We start from the raw sequence: 20855 nt of genomic DNA, 5'->3' as shown, positions 1-20855 counted from the left end.
TCTAAAATCTAACCTTGAAGTTTGAGTCTTCACATGTCTTCCTCCTCTAGTTATCCAAAATTCTATAATAGCATGATCGCTGCCTCCTAGGGTCCCAGCCACCTTTACCTCCTCAACCATTTCCTCCCTGTTTATAAGGATTAGATCCAAAGTAGCAGATCCCCTTGTTTTCTCCCCTACCTTTTGGAAGATAAAGTTGTCAGCAAGAGAGGATAAGAATTTGCTTGACCTGTTAGTTTTACTTGAGAGAGATTCCCAACAAATGTCTGGATAGTTGAAATCTCCCATGACCACTACGTCATATTTTTTGGAGAACTTGGTCATTTGATACATAAAGAGTTCATCCATATCTTCAGCTTGCCCAGGTGGCCTGTAGTAAATGCCTACAATGGTGTCCTTTCCGTTGTTCTCTCCTTGTATTCTTACCCAAACAGTTTCCACAGAACTCCCAGTCTCTGAAGCTTCAATCTCTGTGCAGATATACGCTTTTCTAACATACAATGCGACACCTCCTCCTCGTTTATCAAGTCTGTTTCTTGCAAATAAGTTGTATCCTTTTAGCCTTGTATTCCAATCATGTGTATCGTCCCACCAAGTTTCAGTGATTCCAATGACATCATATTCCTTTTCCTGCATTAGTAGTTCTAATTCTCCTTGTTTGTTGCCCATGCTTTGTGCATTTGTATAAAAACATTTTAGTTTGTGATTGGTTTCTCTTCCTCCCATATTTTTATTATTTAAATTGTTTTGTCTTTGTTCTTCCTTTCCACTTCCAGTAGCAGAGATCTCAATAGTATTTGTCAGCTGTATGGCTTTTTCTGGCCTTTTGCTTCCCTTCCCACATTATTCTAGTTTAAAGCTCTCCTGATGAGTGTAGCAAGGCGACTTCCAAATACATGTTTTCCAGTCTTCGTAAGGTGCACCCCATCTCTAGCAAGTAGTCCATCGTATAGGTAATTCATTCCGTGATCCAGAAATCCAAATCCTTGTTGACGGCACCATCGACGTAGCCAGTTGTTCACCTGTAGAATCTTATTCCACCTCATTGTTCCATGGCCATCCACTGGGAGGATGGATGAGAAGACCACCTGCGCTCCCAATTCTTTCACTTTCTTGCCTAAGTCTTCAAAGTCACTGCAGATGGTTTCCAGGTCCTTTCTTGCGGTGTCATTTGTCCCCACATGTATTAGCAGGAATGGGTAGTGATCTGTAGGTCTGAAGAGTCTTGATATCCTGTCAGACACATCTTTAATTTTTGCTCCTGGAAGACAGCACATTTCTCTTGAGGTTATGTCTGGTCTGCAGATAGCGGCCTCTGTTCCTCTTAGCAGGGAATCCCCCATGACCACCACTCTCCGTTTTTTCTTCACAACATTCTTCTTTCTCCATCCAGGAGGATTCTGAGGGCTTACAAGGTTATTCATTGCTGGCAAAGTCTTATTTTGCGGTATTTCTTCATGGTTCTCCTGCGTGAGAGCCTGGTACTGGTTCCTGAGCAGTATGGGTGCTGACTGCCTCTCGATCCTCCTGCTTCTGTGGGTCACATGCTTCCATTCCTCTGTTTCATCAGGTGCAGTTCGAATTTCTTCTCTTTCTGAATCATGAAGAGATAATTCTGCTCTGTCTAAGAACTCTTCACCTTCCTTAATGATTTTCAAGGTAGTTAACCTCTCTTCTAGATTTCGCAACTTTTCCTCCAACAGGGACACAAGCTTGCATTTCTGGCATGTGAAGTTTGGCTTTTCCACTGGCAAGTCTGTGAACATGTAGCAGGATATGCAGCTCACCAAATGGCTCCTGGACTCTTCCATGTTCTTACTGTTAATGTTCTGAAAACAGTGAAAAAAGCTTCAAAATGCGCGCGCCGGGAGGCGCGCGGTTTACCGATGTCCTCTTTTCAGCTCCAACAGCCAAAATCCAGTGTTCTTTGAGCTCGCGGAGACTCTTCACTTACCCCAAAATGCAGTGGGAATATGCAAATTATCTCCTCAGGACTCCTCCCCTGGTTGTTCTTTTGCATACTTCTGACTAAGAATTTTATGGTGAGGACACAGGAGAGGTTTTTTTCTGATGACTCTTCCATGAAGGCAATATTTGTGCAAGTGTCTCTGAACAGTAGAACAATGTACCACAACTCCAGAGACTGCTAAATCTTTCTGACGGTCTTTTGCAGTCAAGCAGGGTTTCTGATTTGCCTCTCTAGCAATCCTACAAGCAGCTCTCACTGAAATTTTGCTTGATCTTCCAGACCTTATGTTGACCTCCACTGTGCCTGTTAACTTCTATTTTTTAATTACATTTCAAACTGAGGAAAAAGCAACTTGAAAACACTTTGCTATCTTCTTATAGCCTTCTCTTGCTTTGTGGGCTGCCACCATTTTCAGAGTGCTAGGCAGCTTCGTAGAAGAATCCATGGCTGCTGTTTTTTGGCACAAGATAATAAGAGTCTGGGTTTTTGTAAAGCAGGGAAATTTGCATTACCTGGCCTTTCCTAACAATGATGGTGAACAAGCCATAACACTAAGGCTATGTGCACATGGTGCGTTTTTTTACGCTCACAATTGGCCAAAAAACGCATGTTAATCCTTTCGCCTGCATTGCCTATGAGAATTTTGCAGATCTGTGCACATGATCAGGAATTTTCCTGACAAGATTTCATGTGCATTTAAATCTGTAGCATGCCAATTCTTTGTGTGATTTTGCCTGCGTTTTTCCTATGTAATGCATTGGTAAAAACGCTGCTGAATTTCCGCAACGTTTTTGCTGCAAAGAGGTGCTGACATTTCTGCACAAAATACTGATCGTGCGCACATAACCCTATCAGGCTAATTAAGTTCTAAAACTGGTTACAGTTATCTGAGCACACAAATCTCCAAGTGTACCCAGAACTTTTGCATCGGCACATTTTCCTTTTTGAAATTTTTAAAATGTGAAAATTGCTAAATTATATATATATACACCCACACTTCAAAATAACGTGTGTGTACATATGTATGTGTGTAATAAATATATATATATATATATATATATATATATATATATATAATGCGTTACGGCGGTCGTTAAGGGGTTAAAGGGTTATTTTCATTACAGTTAGTAAATGGCTAAGGCTAAGTGCCCACGAAGCAGAAATGCTGTATATTTTTTCCGCTTCTCCCTGGCAGGAAAAACACTTGAGGTATTTACATGCGTTTTTCCTGCCAGGTAGAAGCGTTTGTCAAGCGTTTTCACATGTGTTTCCGCATGCGGGTTATCAAGCGCTTTTCCAAGCGATTTTAGCATCACTTGGAAAGTGCTTGACAACTTGTTCACACTATATAAATCCATGCAACCGGCATGGATTTATAGTATTGTGACCAAGTTAGTTAAAAAAAAAAGAATAAGAATGGTGGAAAACAAAAAAAAAAGATTGTACTTACCTTCCGATGTCCTCCCGGTGTTTTCTCCGCCGCGTCCGGTGTCCTGGGCGGCTTGCGGTGGTGTGAAGGACCTGCGGTGACGTCATTGAGTCATGTGACAGGTCACATGACTCAATGACGTCATGGCCGGTCCTTCACAACACTGTGACCCATGCAGCAGACCAGACGGAGGGGAGAAAACACCGGGAGGACATCGGAAGGTAAGTACAATCTTTATTTTTTATTTTAAATTCTTTTTTTTACAGTTTCTATGGTACCCAGGTCTGAATGAGAGTCTCCTCTCCTCCAGACCTGCGTACCATCCGCACATTGAATCGCATAATATCCGCATATGTACATGTAGTCATGCGGATATTAATGTGATTCAATGCAAGTCAATGGCGGCGATTACGCTGTGTGTCCGCAAAATTAATGGACGTGCAGTGGATTTTTCCGCAATGATAATCCGCAGTGGAAATTTCCGCAGCATGTGCACAGCACATGCGGATTATCATTGCGGACCATGGGGCACGTATTACCAAGCGTTTTCACTGCGGAAATTCCGCGGCAAAAACACTTGAAAAACGCATAGTGGGCACGCAGCCTAAAACTATGAAGGGCTTGTAAAATATAGCAACTTTGCAATTGACTTGTTAATAAAACAAATTCTCCTTTCTGAAGAATGGGGGGAATTTTACTTTGTTTACTGCTTGTTGCCTAGGTTACTCTTTTCTCTAGAGCTTGTAATCACAGCTTTGAGGCTGGTTGTATACCGCCATCATCAGTGTCCATGTGCTTCTCCCATGCTGCAGAGGCAAAGCTGTCACTGCTTGCAGCATTGCAGATTTCACAGTCTGCACCAAAGACACAATGATGCTACTGGCCAAAGCAATCAGTCAGGTGCGCACTGCTACCTGCTGGTAAGGAGAAGGCTGGGAGCGCTGTGCTCCTGAAGATGCAATCTTGTTCCCCTCCCCTGGCATTCCTATGGCAAGGCTTTTCTTGTTTCCTGTCTTTCTCTGCACTTTTAGGCTATGTTCACACATTGCGTTTTTGCTGCGTTTTTTAAATCCGTTTTTGTATGCAAATTTTTAAGTTGCTTTTTACAGTAGCAGCAAAGTCTATGAGATTCCAGAAATCTCATGTACACATCTTGTTTTTTTTTAGCAAGATTTTGTGCTTTGCATGTTTTTTTTGCAAAATACAGCATGTCACTTCTTTCAGCGTTTTTTCAGCATTTTTTTTCACCCATTGGAGGTAATGGGTGATGAAAAAAACACTGAAAAAGCGCACCGAAAACGAGGGTGTCAGGTTTTTCAGTGTTTTTTTCAGTGTTTTTGTGCCAAAACCAGAATGAGATTTGTTTTTTTCCACTGAACTTTATGTACAAGCATAAAAAGACAAAAGAACAGTGGAAAAAAAATGCATCAAAAATGCACCAAAATAAAACAAGAACAATCCTGAACAAACCTCCTGGCAAAAGATCAGTCTTTGCTACAGAAAAAAAAGACAGCAAAACCGCAATGTGTGAACACAGCCTAAGGCATGTGACTGCTGCATCCAGTCATAGAGTTCGCCAGTGGACCAGAGAAGCTTGCATTTTATTTTATTTGACATAATAAGCTGCATCTTGGAGGAAACTTTTGGCTGCAGATTTCCCTTTGGATTTTCCATGAATGCTGTGACTATATTCTGCTGCAGTGCCCAATATGCATCAACCTTTTCTTCCAGAATGGCCAGATCTCCCCATGACCATGTGATGACCACAGATGCTTGGCTCTTTACCAGACCTAACTCTGAGGCTTGGTACCCAGTAGCAGTTGGCGCTTACAGGTGCATTTCACTAAATTAGAATATCATCAAAAATTTAATTTATTTCAGTTCTTCAATCCAAAAAGTGAAACTCATATATTATATAGAGTCATTACAGTCTATTTCAAGTGTTTATTTCTGTTAATATTGATGATTATGGCTTACAGCCAATGAAAACTCAAGTCATTATCTCTGTAAATTAGAATAATTAACAGAAAACACCTGCAGAGGCTTCCAAAGCGTTTAAAAAGGTCCCTTAGTCTTTCAATAGGCTCCACAATCATGGGGAAGACTGCTGACTTGACAGATGTCCAGAAGGCAGTCATTGACACACTCCACAAGGTCCCAGAGTTCCCATTTTCATTTGGAAATCAAGGTCCCAGAGTCTGGAGGAAGAGTGGAGAGGCCACAATCCAAGCTGCTTGAGGTCTAGTGTGAAGTTTCCACAATCAGTGATGGTTTGGGGAGCCATGTCATCTGCTGGTGTAGGTCCACTGTGTTTAATCAAGACCAAAGTCAGCGCAGCCGTCTACCAGGAAATTTTAGAGCACTTCATGCTTCCCTCTGCCGACAAGCTCTTTGGAGATGGAAATGTCATTCTCCAGCAGGACTTGGCACCTGTCCACACTGCCAAAAGTACCAATACCTGGTTTACAAACAACAGAATCACTGTGCTTAATTGGCCAGCAAACTCGCTTGACCTTAACCTCCTAGAGAATCTATGGGGTATTGTCAAGAGGAAGATGAGAGACACCAGATCCAACAATGCAGACGAGCTGAAGGCTGCCATCAAAGTAACTTGGGCTTCCATAACACCCCAGCAGTGCCACAGGCTGATCGCCTCCATGCCACACCGCATTGATGCAGTAATTGATGCAAAAGGAGCCCCGACCAAGTATTGAGTGCATTTACTGAACATACATTTCAGTAGGACAACATTTCGGATTTTAAAACATTTTTCAAGCTGTTGTTATAAAGTATTCTAATTTACTGAGATAATGACTTTTGTGTTTTCATTGGCTGTAAGCCATAATCATCAACATTAACAGAAATAAACCCTTGAAATAGATCACTCTGTTTGTAATGACTCTATATAATATGAGTTTCACTTTTTATATTGAAGAACTGAAATAAATTACCTTTTTGATGATATTCTTTTTTTTTTTTTTTAAACCAATTATTTTTATTTAGGTTTCAAAAATTTTAACAGCAAACAGTTATCAATATACATATAACAATTCACATAACGTGTAATAATACAGTCAAAACCCTCTCCCCCCTCCCCCCTCCCGCCAATACTCCTTATGCCGGGCATACCTGGGAACATTGACAATCATATTACCGCCATCCATGCGGACCATATTTTCCCAAAAGTTCTCTCTCCATGCCTCCGCCTATAAATGCTTTCCTCTAAATGCATCACCGTACGTGTCTGAGCAATAAATTCCCTCCTAGTGGGGGGTTCCGAATCTGTCCATTTTCGTGCTATTAGTTTGCGTGCCACATATAGCAATCGCGCTATCGCCACTTTGTAATGTTCTGAGACAGGTATTCCATCCACCTCCCCCAAAACACACAGCACCGGGTTTCTGTCAATTGTACATGTATAAGCCCTCTCAATTTTGCTGACAACGAACAACCAATAAGCCACCAACCGTGGGCATGACCATAGCATGTGTAGCAGTCCGGCCTGGTCCGTGCCACATCTAGGGCAATTGGAATCTCCCCTCAAGCCCGCCTTGTACAGGCGCAGCGGTGTTTTGTATGTCCTATGTATTATGTATAATTGGGAAATCCGTGCCTGCTCGCTTAAAGAGATCTTCGGGATATATTCTAGAATCGCCTCCCATTGTTCTGTTGTGAGGGTACCCACCTCCCTTTCCCATTTACTCTTTGCAATGAGGTGATTCCCCCCGATGATATTCTAATTTAGTGAGATTCACCTGTATGTAGTGTATGTCTGAGGTGCAGTTACTAACAGGTTGCTTCCTAAAAGTCACAGTGGAAAGCTGCTTCATCTTTAGAAATTAATTTGGAAAACAAACGCTTCTGTTAATAACATAGAAGCCATGTGCAATTATTTTTTAATAATACCTCAGACTTTTAGGGTATGTTCACACTGAGTTTTTTTCTGGCAGTTCAAAAGATAAGTTTTCTATTGGAAAGTGCTGTAGAAAATGCTCCTCTGTTTTTGGGGGAGGTTTTAATTTCCTGAAGCTTTTTTGAATTGTTTTTCAAGCTATTTTGCAGATTTTTTTCTGAAACATTTTGCAGTCTTTTGATTGGCCAGTCCCTAGTTTGGAGTGTTTTCATCAAAGAAGAGCCACTTCATCCATCTGGTTTCTTTTGAAAGCCTGAAGTGTTTAAAAGATACTCAAAAGCCAGAATCTGTGAACAGCAAGAAACGAAAAGGATTCTTTAGAGCGTCTTGTGATTGCTTTTTCTAGCACTGTTAGGCTATGTGCCCACGATGCAGAAATGCTGCTGATTTTTTCTGCATCTCCCTGGCAGGAAAAACGCATGCGGATTTTACATGTGTTTTTCCTGCCAGGTAGGTAGCGTTTGTGAAGCGTTTTTCACATGCGATTTCGCATGCGGGTTATCAAGCGCTTTCCAGGCGATTTTAGCATCACTTGGAAAGTGCTTGACAACTTGGTCACACTATATAAATCCTTGCAACTGGCATGGATTTTATATAGTGTGACCAAGTTAATAGTTAAAAAAAGAATAAAAATGGTAAAAAAAAACAAAACACAAAACATTATACTCGCCTTCTGATGGCCCACGGTCTTCTCTCCGGTGCGTCCTGGCTCCCCGGTGGCTCGCGATGGTGTAAAAGGACCTTCCATGACGTCATTTAGTCATGTGACAGGTCAGACGTCAGCAGTCGCGTGACCCGTCACATGACTAAATGACGTCATGGAAGGTCCTTTTAGACCACTGCGAGCCGCAGGGGAGCCAGGACGCACTGTACAGGAGACCGGGGGCCATCAGAAGGTAAGTATATGTTCATTTTTTATTTTAAATTCTCTTTTTTTAACAGGTACCATGGTACCCGGGTCTGGAGGAGAGTCTCCTCTTCTCCAGACCCAGGTACCATCCGCACATTGAATCGTTTAATATCCGCATGTGCACATGTAGTCATGCGGATATTATGCGATTCAATGGAGGCAATTACGCCGCGTTTCTGCAAAAATAATGGACGTGCTGCGGATTTTTCCGCAATGATAATCCGCAGCGGAAATTTCCGCAGCATGGGCACAGCACATGCACATTATCATTTATCATTGGGGACCATGGGGCACGTACTGCGAAGCTTTTTTTTAAGCTTTTTCGCTGCGGAAATTCCGCTGCAAAAACGCTTGAAAAATGCATAGTGGGCACACAGCCTTAGAAGTGCAGCAACTCACAGAAACACCAAGAAAAGATACAGTGTGAATAGTATTTGGCTGCTAGGAAGCCGCACTTGTGCTGTGATGAGCCATGCACCTCTATCCATCACATGACCACGCAGAATTGTATCCAACCAAGGGGAACCATGAAAATACATTGGAAAGCTATAACGTTTATCATGCACAGGGCTCTGACTGACATACTAGTGAAAGTGCAGAAGCAAGGAACAGATTTGCTGGTGGGTTGCCGGTAATTTGCACAGCATACTTCAACACTTGGCGGTTTGGAGGCTTGAGAGATGTTAGAAGGGGCAGCTCCTTTTTTTTAAATGTAAGTTAATATTAATAGCGTTTGTTGTAAGTCCACCTGTCTGGTGACAGATGCATTTTAACGGGCACAGAGACTGATTCCAGTGATGTCACTTACTGGACTGTGTGTTGTTTCAGTAACATCAGCAGGAAATTATCACTAGAGGACTAGTTTTCTTGTGCTGTGTAGTCATGCTCTGTGTAACTCCGCCCCATCACTGGTTAGCAGCTTTCTGCCTAAGCACAGTGTACACAGAAAGCTGCCAATCAGTGGTGTAGGTGAGGTTACAGAGCTCAGCATTCTGAGCACAACATGGTCTGGAGCAAAGAAAACAGTGATTTTATCACAATGACAGCAAGCGTAAGTGACACATCACTAGAATCGGGGTCTCTATCCCTACATCATGCTGCTCTCAGGTTATATAGGAAAATCCTGGTGATGGAATCCTTTTAAGTTGTCAATCCCAATAGAGTACTTACAGACTGATCTAGGTATATGTATGCTGACACATATTGGCTAAACTTATATACTGACTATAAGCAAGGAGAGAAATAAAAACGAAGCACAAAAAACCTAGCATTACAATACACAAATGCCACACACTAGGTAAGAAATGGGACCTGTACATCAATGTAATAGTGCCCAATGTCACCGGGACACAATATACAATGGTTCAATCTCACCCAGTTACTGAGATAAAAACATGTCACCCACCATACCGAGGAGTCATCAGGGGGGGTGGTCCTTATATAATGGGGTCCTGTTGTCCCGCGGCATACAGCGTGTTACAGTGCCGTGCTCCCATAGGTGGCCATCAGTACCTTTTGGCCAATTGAATTGCAGGACGCATAGTGCGTCACTTGCCACATCTCCATGGGAACGCGCTAGTCTCACATGACTGGGACTGTACCACTTACCAGAAGCTTCTGATTATGACATCAGACGCCAGTACAGGGGGGATTTGAAGGTCATCTTATTACACCCCCCAGATGGAGACTTGTGCCCATATACCCATAGAATTATCTAGGCTGCGCAGCGCTCTGCATGCCTGTACCTGTTATCTCTGTCACTATCGGACCCAATTATATAAGAATTCCCCTGTGCAAACACACTCCCCTGATGACTGCTCAGTATGGCTGAGGCCAGAGAGGTACTGTCTCTATTAGGCACATGACCACTTCTGGGTACTGCCCTTATTGGGGCAGGAGCCCCCGCACAGGGCACAACAGGGTTTATTAGTACAGCTTCCCTTACCCCATGCTCCTGCTCCCATGGATGCCATGCTTTATCTCAGTAACTGGGTGAGATTGAACCATTGTATCCCGGTAACATTGGGCACTATTACATTGATATACAGGTCCCTTTTCTTACCCATTGTGTGGCATATGTGTCTTGTTTGTGTCGTTATGAGCAGAGCTCTTCTTTATATATATATATATATATATATATATATATATATATATATATATATATATATATATATATATATATATATATATATATAATACTAGGTTTTATGTGCCTTATTATTATTTCTCTCCTTGCTTATAGTCTGATATTTAGAGAGGGATCTGTCCTCACTATTATTGGTATCTGTCTTGGCTTCCTTCCTAAACGTATGTGCAGATAGAAATAATGAAGTGTGTAAATCAAGATACATACAGTATGTAACTTTTGTAAGGTATTATTCCAAAGGCCCCCATGCACATTGGACAAATCCGCTGATATCGAGGTCTTGACAGTTGAATGAGATGTACATCAGGCTTGGCCACTTTTGGACTGCCAGTCGCTTTGTTCTGGCAGAGATAATCCACCACCAGACATCTCTGGGGAGAGCTGTGTCATAGGGACAGCACCTGTGGATGAGGCCTCATTCACACATCCTTGTGACACCTATGTGTGCTATCCATTTTTTTCACAGATACAACGTGTACCCATTATCATCTACAGTGTTATTCACATGTGTTTTTCCAGGAGCACAGATGAAAAGTACCAATACAAGTCTATGGATGACACACTGATGGTAACAACGCACACAAATGACACACTGATGGTAACAACGCACACACGGATGACACACTGATGGTAACAATGCACACACGGATGACACACTGATGGTAACAACGCACACACGGATGACACACTGATGGGAAAAACGCACACACGGATGACACACTGATGGGAAAAACGCACACACGGATGACACACTGATGGTAACAACGCACGCAAATGACACTGATGGTAACAACGCACGCAAATGACACACTGATGGGAAAAACGCACACAAATGACACACTGATGGTAACAACGCACACACGGATGACACACTGATGGTAACAACGCACACAAATGACACACTGATGGTAACAACGCACACAAATGACACTGATGGTAACAACGCACACAAATGACACACTGATGGGAAAAACGCACACAAATGACACACTGATGGGAAAAACGCACACATGGATGACACACTGATGGTAACAACGCACACAAATGACACACTGATGGTAAACACATACACTCAGATGACACACTGATGGTAAACACGCACACACAGATGACACGCTGATGGTAAACACGCACACACAGATGACACGCTGATGGTAAACACGCACACTCGGATGACACACTGATGGTAAACACGCACACACGGATGACACGCTGATGGTAAACACGCACACACGGATGACACGCTGATGGTAAACACGCACACACGGATGACACGCTGATGGTAAACACGCACACACGGATGACACGCTGATGGTAAACACGCACACACGGATGACACGCTGATAGTAAACACGCACACACGGATGAAACGCTGATGGTAAACACGCACACACGGATGACACGCTGTCGGTAAACACGGATGACACGCTGATGTAAACACGCACACACAGATGACACGCTGATGTAAACACGCACACACGGATGACACGCTGATGTAAACACGCACACACGGATGACACGCTGACGGTAAACACGGATGACACCCTGATGGTAAACACACACACACGGATGACACCCTGATGGTAAACACACACACACGGATGACACCCTGATACACAACACTGATAATTCCGGTACCATTTTTACATGCACGTGTTTAAACGTGTGAATGAGGCCTGAGAGAGCCAGCCAAAGTGACTGCAGGCTGAACCATTGCTCATCTGACAGCCATGTAACTTAAACAGTACTCAGCACTAAGTGATAACCTTGGAGTGCTGTTTTATACAGTGTAAAGCTTGGCACAAAAAAAACAATACACCGTAGAACAATGGCACATCCAGAAAACCACTGCAAATATAAAAAAAAAATTGATTTATTAATTAGAAAGACCCCATAATGTGACGACACAAATGAAATGAATACAAACATTTAAAATAGACACTTCCAACTTTAGAGACGCATCCATTTATAGTTTAAGAAATTGCTTTATGTGTGTATTTTATTTATAACTGAACTAGAAACGATGGACTGTGAAATTAAATTTAGGTTATAGAGAGGAGCAGCTTCAACAAAATAAACTGACACAAGAATAACAGGGTATTTATCTGCCTCAGGAGAAATGCTCTGATTTTATTGCCGATATGGATGATTAGATCACCCAATGAATGAGCGTTTTGCTTGTCCTTCAGGTGATTTCGGTACCAGTTTGTTTACATAAGCCAATAATCGGCGAATAAATATTCTCATGAACGCACAGTCAATGTTTTTGGCTGGTCTAAATGAGCCTTAGTAGTGTGTTACCTTTATAAGGGTGGTCCACAGGATCCATTATATGTGATATAATAAACTGAGCTATTTTTCCCCTCCCCGTGTCCAATGCTGCCTCTCTCCTGCTGTCCCAGTCTCTGTTGATCGGCTGCAGTGGTGACATCACCTTAATAGCTCTGCAGCCAATCAGTGAGCTCAGCGGCTTAACCGATGTAGGTGTCAGGAGGCTCTAAGCTCCTTGATCAGCTGCAGTGCTGTCAAAGTGACATCACTACTGTACTCGATCAAAAGAGATCATAGCAGCAGAGAGGCAGTACTGGCCCTGGGGAGGGTAAGTAAAACTGTTATTTCACGAATCACTGAGCCTGTGGTCTAAAAATAGGTGAAAGGTGGAGAACCCCTTAAAGCCAATACTTTTCTTTGTCACCGCTGACTGAGACATAATTGAATAAGCATTTCAGATGGCACCATTCACACATGACTTGTCATGCCCTGACACCTAAAACTGTTTAAAGAAAGTACAGTATATTTTATTAATTTCAATTTTAAATACATCTGTACCACTGTTTTCTACCTGTAGAACCCCACACTCCATGTCCCTGACATCCCCTTAGGTGTCATCATCTTTTACTATGAGGCCTAAAAGGGAAAATGTCATTAGAAATATGAAATTTTACATAGTCCACTAAGCCTAATACTAAACTCACACATGTTCTTTACAGTTTATCAACAGGCAGTATTAACACAATCAGGATTACAATGAAAGATAACACCTCCACATACAGTGGATAACGCAAGATGCACCTATCACAATAAGCGATGGTTACAGCTCACCTCCTCCCCTTCCTTCACAATAAAATTTGCCCAGATCAGAGCATGTCTAGAAAAGCTCTACTGTACAACTTGATAAGTCAGAGCTTGTCTATTGCTTTTTATGTCCTTGTTGCTGCTTAACCCCTTTACCCTCGAAGTCTGTTTGCACGTTAATGACCGGGCCAATTTTTACAATTCTGACCACTGTCACTTTATGAGGTAATTACTCTGTAATGCTTCTATGGATCCCACTGATTCTGAGATTATTTGTTTGTTTCGTGTCATATTGTACTTCATGATTGTGGTAAAATTTATTTGTTATGGTGGAAATTTGGAGAAAATTTTGCAGTTTTAAAAATTTTAATTTTTATGCCCTTAAATCAGAGAGATATGTCACACAAAATAGTTAATAAATAACATTTCCCATATGTCTACTTTACATCAGCACAATTTTGGAACCAAAATAATTTTTTGTTAGAAATTATAAGGGTTAAAAGTTGACTAGCTAATTTTTCGAACAACATTTACAAAACCATTTTTTTAAGGACCACATCACATTTGAAGTGACTTTGAGGGGTCTATATGACACAAAATACCCCAAAGTGACACCATTCTAAAAACTGCACCCCTCAAGGTGCTCAAAACCACATTCAAGAAGTTTATTAACCCTTCAGGTGCTTCACAGGAATTTTTGAAATGTGGAAGTAAACAATGAACATTTAACTTTTTTTTGCACAAAAAATTTAATTTAGACCCAATTTTTTTTATTTTTGCAAGGGTAATAGGAAAAAATGGACCCCAAAATTTGTTGCTCTAGTTTTCCTGACCACGCAAATACCCCATATGTGGGGGAAAACAACTTTTTGGGCGCAAGGCATGGCTTGGAAGGGAAGAAGTTTTGAATGTAAAATTTGCTTGAATAATTAGCAGATGCCATGTTGCGTTTGGAGAGCCCCTGATGCGCCTAACCAGTGGAAACCCTCCACAACTGACACCATTTTGGAAACTAGACCCTTCAGGGAACCTATCTAGATGTGTGGTGATCACCTTGAAACCCAAGTGCTTCGCAGACGTTTATAACGTGGAGCCGTGAAAATGAGAAAATCCCATTTTTCCCTCGAAAATGATTTTTTTTTTTTAGCCCCAAATATTTTATTTTCAAAGGGGTAACAGGAGAAAACTGACCCCAAAATTTGTTGTGCAATTTCTTCTGAGCATACAGATACCCCATATGTGGGGAAAAACTATTATTTGGGCACACGGCAGGGCTCAGAAAGGAAGGAGTGACATTTTGGAACGCAGACTTTGATGGAATGGTCTGTGGGTGTCATATCGCGTTTGGAGAGCCCCTGATGTGTCTAAACAGTAGAAACCTCTCCCCACCCTCCCATTTTGGAAACTAGACCCCTCAAGGAATTTATTTGGATGTGTGGTGAGCACCTTGAACCCACAGGTGCTTCACAGAATTTTACAACATGGATCTGTAAAAATGAAAAAAATATATTTTTCCCACAAAAATGTTGTTTAAGCCCCATTTTTTTCATTTTCACAAGGATAGCAGGAGGAAATGGACCCCAAAATTTGTTGTGCAATTTTTCAAATGTGCGCTGATACCCCATATGTGGTCGAAAACTACTTTTGATGCACAGTGCAAAGCTCAGAAGCAAGAAGCGCAATATTGAAGTTCAGATTTTGCTGGACTGGTTTGAGGGTGCCATCTAATATTGGCAGAGCCCTTGAGGTGCCAGAACAGCAGACCCCCCATAAAAGACCCCATTTTACAAACTACACCTCTCAATTAATTAATCTAGGGGTGCTGACCGAATACTGATAGTGGGGCCGTGGTCTATGTGTGTGTACTGGAAAGACCTGACAGTCTAGGGAAGACGTAGGATGAAGCCATCTCAGACTAGTTATTCAAGACGCAAAGGACCCCAATTCATTATTGCATTTGCACTTGTCAAGTTTTCATTGTTACACTCCCTTTTTTTTTTCTTTTTAGTTTGCGCCATCTTTATGTTTCTTTTTGTATTTCTTTTAAAGTTTATTTTATGTGTTACTAATGTCTTTCAGCTTTCCACTCAGGGCAGTCATTTTGAGGGAGGGCCAGTTCTGTAGTGCTGAGCTTTGTCTCACTACAAAGAAGTCTGCAGCTGCAGCTCTCCTGCTCATAAGGCCCCTCCCCCACACTGACTGCTGAGAGAGGATAGGTGATAGTGATGTCTGCACCACTCCAGGCACCTGTAATCATTACTGTGAGGTCAGTGAAGAGAGCGGACTTTCTCTCATTACTTGTCTTTGCCAGGAGATGGCCTCTTCTAAGCTATTGTATGGGTGTGCTTTTTTCCCCTTGTATGTTGCTGCCTAATTATGATTGGTCAGCATCACAGAGGAAACGAAATTCACGCCCCCAATGAAAAATCTCTGGTAATGCCCCCTTGGATGTAAATGAAATTATTGCCAAAACTTAAGCTAATATCTCTGCCATGGAGAGGAGAAATATAAAAGCTATGTTTTATTCAGCTCTGCAGCCATTATTCCACGATGTTGATAGTATACCATGCTCAGAATGATGAAATGTCCTCTATAAAAAAAAAAATGAAAACATAAAACCTGACCTGAAAAAGGGACTTGTACAGTCCTGAAATATGGTGTTTGTATCTGACAAAACATATTTGATTCATTTTGATGTGCCTGGCACCAGATCCTTGCTTTGCTGCACCTCCAGTAGATGTTCACACAGAACTTCCCTTCTGGTTGTGAGTTAAGGCTTGTTGGCTTATGGTAGGATACTAGAACCCATAGAAGTTTATGAATGGCATATTATTATTTTCGACTTGAATTTTGCAAAAAGCTGATAAAATGTTCTTGTAGACTATGAGCCCTCGCGGGCAGGGTCCTCTCTCCTCCTGTACCAGTCGCTAACTTGTGGTGTTCAAGATTATTGTACCTGTTTTTTATTATGTATACCCCTTTTCACATATATAGCGCCATCGAATAAATGGTGCTATAATAATAAATAATATTCGTATGCATGGGCCATAAGTGTGCGATTACCCTGTCCCAGCTAGCTGTGGGTTGTGCCTAATATGGTGTAGGAGCTGTATAATGTGTACTCTGACCGATTAGCGGTCTCCTCTCTCAGCACACACTGACACAGTGCGAGACCCTGCTGCAGCCTCCCCTCCTTCCTGGCCAGTAATTGCTTTCTATCTTCACTTGTACTACTGATTTCTGCCAAAAAATCTTTACAATGCAATATTCTTTTAAATGTGAGCTAGCTTGTACTGTAGTAAGACATCAATTCATGTCGGATGTTCGCGTTCATTCACATGGGGAGATGATAGTCATTACATGGAAATATCCGTTGGGCAGCATAGTTTTTCTGTGTTGTGGTGCTGGTGCAGTTCTGTTTTATATTTCAGTGTTTCACCTTTGTCTTTTCTTCTCATTTTCTACTTGTATTTTCACTTGTTACATTCACATGTAGCAGATTAGGAGATATTTTGGGGTTTTCTCTGTGGATGTTTGGTATCTTATTTCTTTAGCTTCTTAAAATGACAGGCTGTCTATATTCAACTGCCTTTTTTACCTCCTGCATAACTTAGTACATGTTAATTATAGTGCTTTTCATTTGCTTTGTGCAATTGAGAAAACAAATTAGAAAACTGAAATGTGCTCAGCTGATTTATATCAGAGGTCTGTAAAATTGTGTAAAAAAATACAATTTAACAACATTCTTTGGAAATGTAGATTGTTTTTTTTCCTGCTTTTTTAGGCAATTTTTATGAGTCAAGGCAAATCCTCATTTAAATCCGAAGCAACATTCTCATGTCTTAAGTGCAAATTTGTCATTGATTTAAAGAGAATCAGTCCGTGTGATCCATCCTCCTGAACCGTCTATATGGGCACACAGGTCATAGAACTGTGAGTAAAATCATACCTTGATATCTGTTCCAAATTTTATTCCAGGGAAATCCATGTTTTTCTTGTATGTAAATCAGCTGTTAACATCCATGGGCCGGACACTGATCTGCATGAGAATCTGCCTCCAGAGCTAATTTTAAATGAAAGGAGCGTTACCAGTGTGAGCCATGTAATAACTGACAGTCTGCTCTCCTGAGCTACATGTCTCACACTGGTAACTTCCCCTTTTATGTAAAATAAGCTCTAGAGGTTGATTCTCATACAGATCAGTGTCTGGCCCATAGATCTTAACAGCTCATTTACATATAAGAAAAATGGGGATTTCTCATGAATGAAACATTGGATCGCAACTATCAAGGTATCATTTTATTGAACCTTCTTTGACCTACATGCCCATATAGACGGCCTAGGAGGGTTGATCGTACTGACAGGTTGTCTTTAATTCTATGCATTGCAAAGGGTGTAATTCACGGTGAAATAATTATGTACAAGTCAGTACCTGAAGGGATGCTTGCCTATTATTTTCCTGAACTTGTGCCTTTGCTCATTTATGGCAAGAGCTGCTGTGTGTGACACTTTATGAAGCTTTTATTTTCTGTTTTTTTTATTACAGAAGTGAGAGCATGCAAGTCATAAATAGTTTTTTGCATCAACAGGGCATTCGCTGTGCAGGTGATCAAACTGGTGCACTGATTGAATAAGTATTAGATAACCTCCCCCAAGGTGGTCCGGTATCCATGTATAACCGTGCATGGACAGAGAAGATGTGCTGCTCATATGGCTTCTTCCCATAGCCGTCATCATTCTGTGCACTCTGCTGCCGCAGGATCACATCTTTCTGCACACAGCACTGTGAAGCGACTGTCCATCCATCTCATACTATAATCACTGTTTTCCTTCTGATATATTACAACATACCATGACTGCATCTCTCATGCTCTGCTGGACGACACCTTGGAATACATTACAGGAGAGGAACTTTTAGAATAGGCTGTTTTATGCAGCTGTATACAGAGGTCTAACCTTTTATGTGTAATTCTTTGCAGACTGGCAGCTGGAAATTTGGCACAAAGAATCGGAAAAATTGAATTGGATTTAAAATGGGGACTCCTGGATCTGGAAGGAAACGTACTCAAATCAAAGACAGATTCTCTGCGGAAGATGAAGCCCTGAGTCACATAGCAAGAGAGGTGGGAATTACACACACACATTACACAGCAAAAATAGAGGCTGAGCATTAAAAGTTCTCTGAATGAGCTTTGGCCGGCTGGTCTGTTGCTTCAGTTTGTTAGATTGTAAAGCAGACCAGTGCCTGACAGTATTAAAGTGCAAATCATCGGCATCATGGTGTATGATGACTACATGTGACTAGTATGCACCGGCGTGTGCTGCCCTCTTGTCAGTGCACCAGCAGTGGCTGACCGTGCCAGTGCGTCCATTTGCTCACTTGGGGCCAAAAATTCGAGTCATATCATGAGTGCTTGTAGACACATCCTCTAGCTGTAGGCTTAACTGGAAAAATGACACGCATGCTGAGGCATGTGCTAGTCTGGTTCTTTTGGATTACGCTCATTTTTATGTGGTAATGTGCTGTAGTTACACTATGTTTTTGCTGCAGGGTAAAATACTCCCCTTAGCATAGTTGAGTACTTTTAGCCATGAAGGAGATTGTATCCAATCTGCAGTATATAGGCATATGTAATCTTATGTAATCACTCTTTATGCAGAGAAACATGACTATTTCTGATAGCATTATTTCCATGCATAAGTAGAGAAATGAGGTACTTCAACACAGTACATACACCACATTTCCCATTATGGTTAGTGTATCCATAGTGCACTATTGCAATGTAAAAGCCAACAAAAATGTCCTTTTGGAAAAAAAGAAAAGTTGGGAGTAGCATAACAGACTATACTTTTCCATTCCCAAGGGTCCAGTAAAAAAGTTTGTATTTAACCAATAATTTTCATATAAAGAAAAAAAATCTGTCTCCTTTCCTGGATGTCAAGGTCATGGCAGATAGCAGCATAGATAAGTGTGAAGCTGCTTCTGAACGCAGCTACTGGAGCAATCTGGACTTTATTGTAGTGCTGGAGCTGTTATTGGGCCTGCTGCTGGGGACGTGTCAGTAGTGATCTGGCAGGCTGTACTGGCAGTAATGGGGAAGTCTCTCTGCTGCAGTTAAATATGTCCATATGAACCTTTCAATGAAGGTGGGTCTGGGAGAGACAGGCGCAGTGTAATGAAACCGTGCCCAGGGTGACTGGCTATCCCAGTAACAAAGCGAGATGCAGGCGCTCCATGATCGATAGGCCAATACTGCCATCTCAAACTGCAGAAAAGCAACTTCATCCTCTGCCGAATTACTGCTGCCACAGACTGCTAATTTACTCTTCATACACGCCCAGAAGGTGTAACAGCTTTCTCTACTGCATTCCTGCATTCGCCTACAAAAATTTTAATACTAAAGTCAATAATATCTTTGGCAAAACAGGAAGACCAAGGGGGGCCATCAGTACCAGATTTTAGGATTTAATTTCTTTCAAGAAAAAAATTCATATTTGGTGAAATGGTCACAATATATATATTTGAAGGAAGTTATGATAAAATATCAGGATGGTCCTTTGAATGGAATTTTAAAATTTTTAGAAACCGGACAATTGGGAGGACAAATATATAACAATAACCCAGTGGTTCAAAAAGGAAGGTATGTGGGATAACTGGTTCTCTGAAAGATATATCACTCTGTGACAACTTAAATATAATGAGACGAATAAACTGTAAGGGTGTAATTTATTGGCATAGAATGTAAGGTATGCATACCATTTTTTTTTTAGTGAAGGGGCACTGGTGAGTTTTGAACATTTACAAAGACTACCCAATACAGAGTACCCAACACTGCACGCTTTAGGCATAGACAATTAAAGGGGTTGTCCAGTCTCAAACTGCAAGTCTGCAGTCACTTTATGTGACTGTATACTTGTGAATCCTCACATCACTCGCACTGCACGCTGTGAGGATTCTCCAGTGTCCGCACTGGGAGTGGCAGTCAGTATGCGATATGTATACTCCGAGACTCCACTGTCTTCAGACCGAAAGATTAACTTCAAAAAGCAAGTAAAATAGTCTCTGTAGGTGGCTGAACCCAGAAAGCCTGAAAAAGAGTGAGTTAGCAATTAGTTCCTGCTACTAGAAATGCCAGCAAAACAGGATGGGGTGGTTTATTATCCAAAAAATCATTTCAGGGAGCCTGTTCATAGAAAATCAAAAGTCCTCCAACTTCAGAGAACTGAAAACTGTATGGGAAGCTATAAGAACATCAAAAAAGATGGCTCACTCACGTTGGTGTCCATTCTGACTACAGCGCCATACTTTCCTAACTATAAAAATACTTTCTTGGGTAGAAGGTTATTTACTTTTTGTTTTGACGTTTTGCCTAAAGGGATCACACAACATCCAGGCACAATTCCTGATCGGGA

General features: G+C 41.5%; 1 protein-coding gene across 12 annotated transcripts in view; it reads left to right on the top strand.

Moving 5' to 3' along the window:
• Positions 1–20855, top strand: part of LRRFIP2 (LRR binding FLII interacting protein 2) — a 148390-nt gene that overhangs the window by 8718 nt on the left and 118817 nt on the right. For all 12 annotated transcript variants that reach the window (XM_073678302.1, XM_073678300.1, XM_073678301.1 and 9 more), the window contains exon 2: positions 18422–18565. In XM_073678302.1, the coding sequence (XP_073534403.1) occupies positions 18476–18565 (90 nt within the window). In that variant the 5' untranslated portion in view covers positions 18422–18475. The remainder of the gene's footprint in view (positions 1–18421; positions 18566–20855) is intronic.

The sequence above is a fragment of the Phyllobates terribilis genome, unplaced genomic scaffold (assembly GCF_046119375.1).
Source record: "Phyllobates terribilis strain yellow unplaced genomic scaffold, ASM4611937v1 Scaffold_4__5_contigs__length_816908805, whole genome shotgun sequence".
Lineage (NCBI taxonomy): Eukaryota > Metazoa > Chordata > Amphibia > Anura > Dendrobatidae > Phyllobates > Phyllobates terribilis.
Note: the sequence above shows the minus strand (reverse complement) of the source record. Positions and strands in the feature narration are given on the sequence as shown.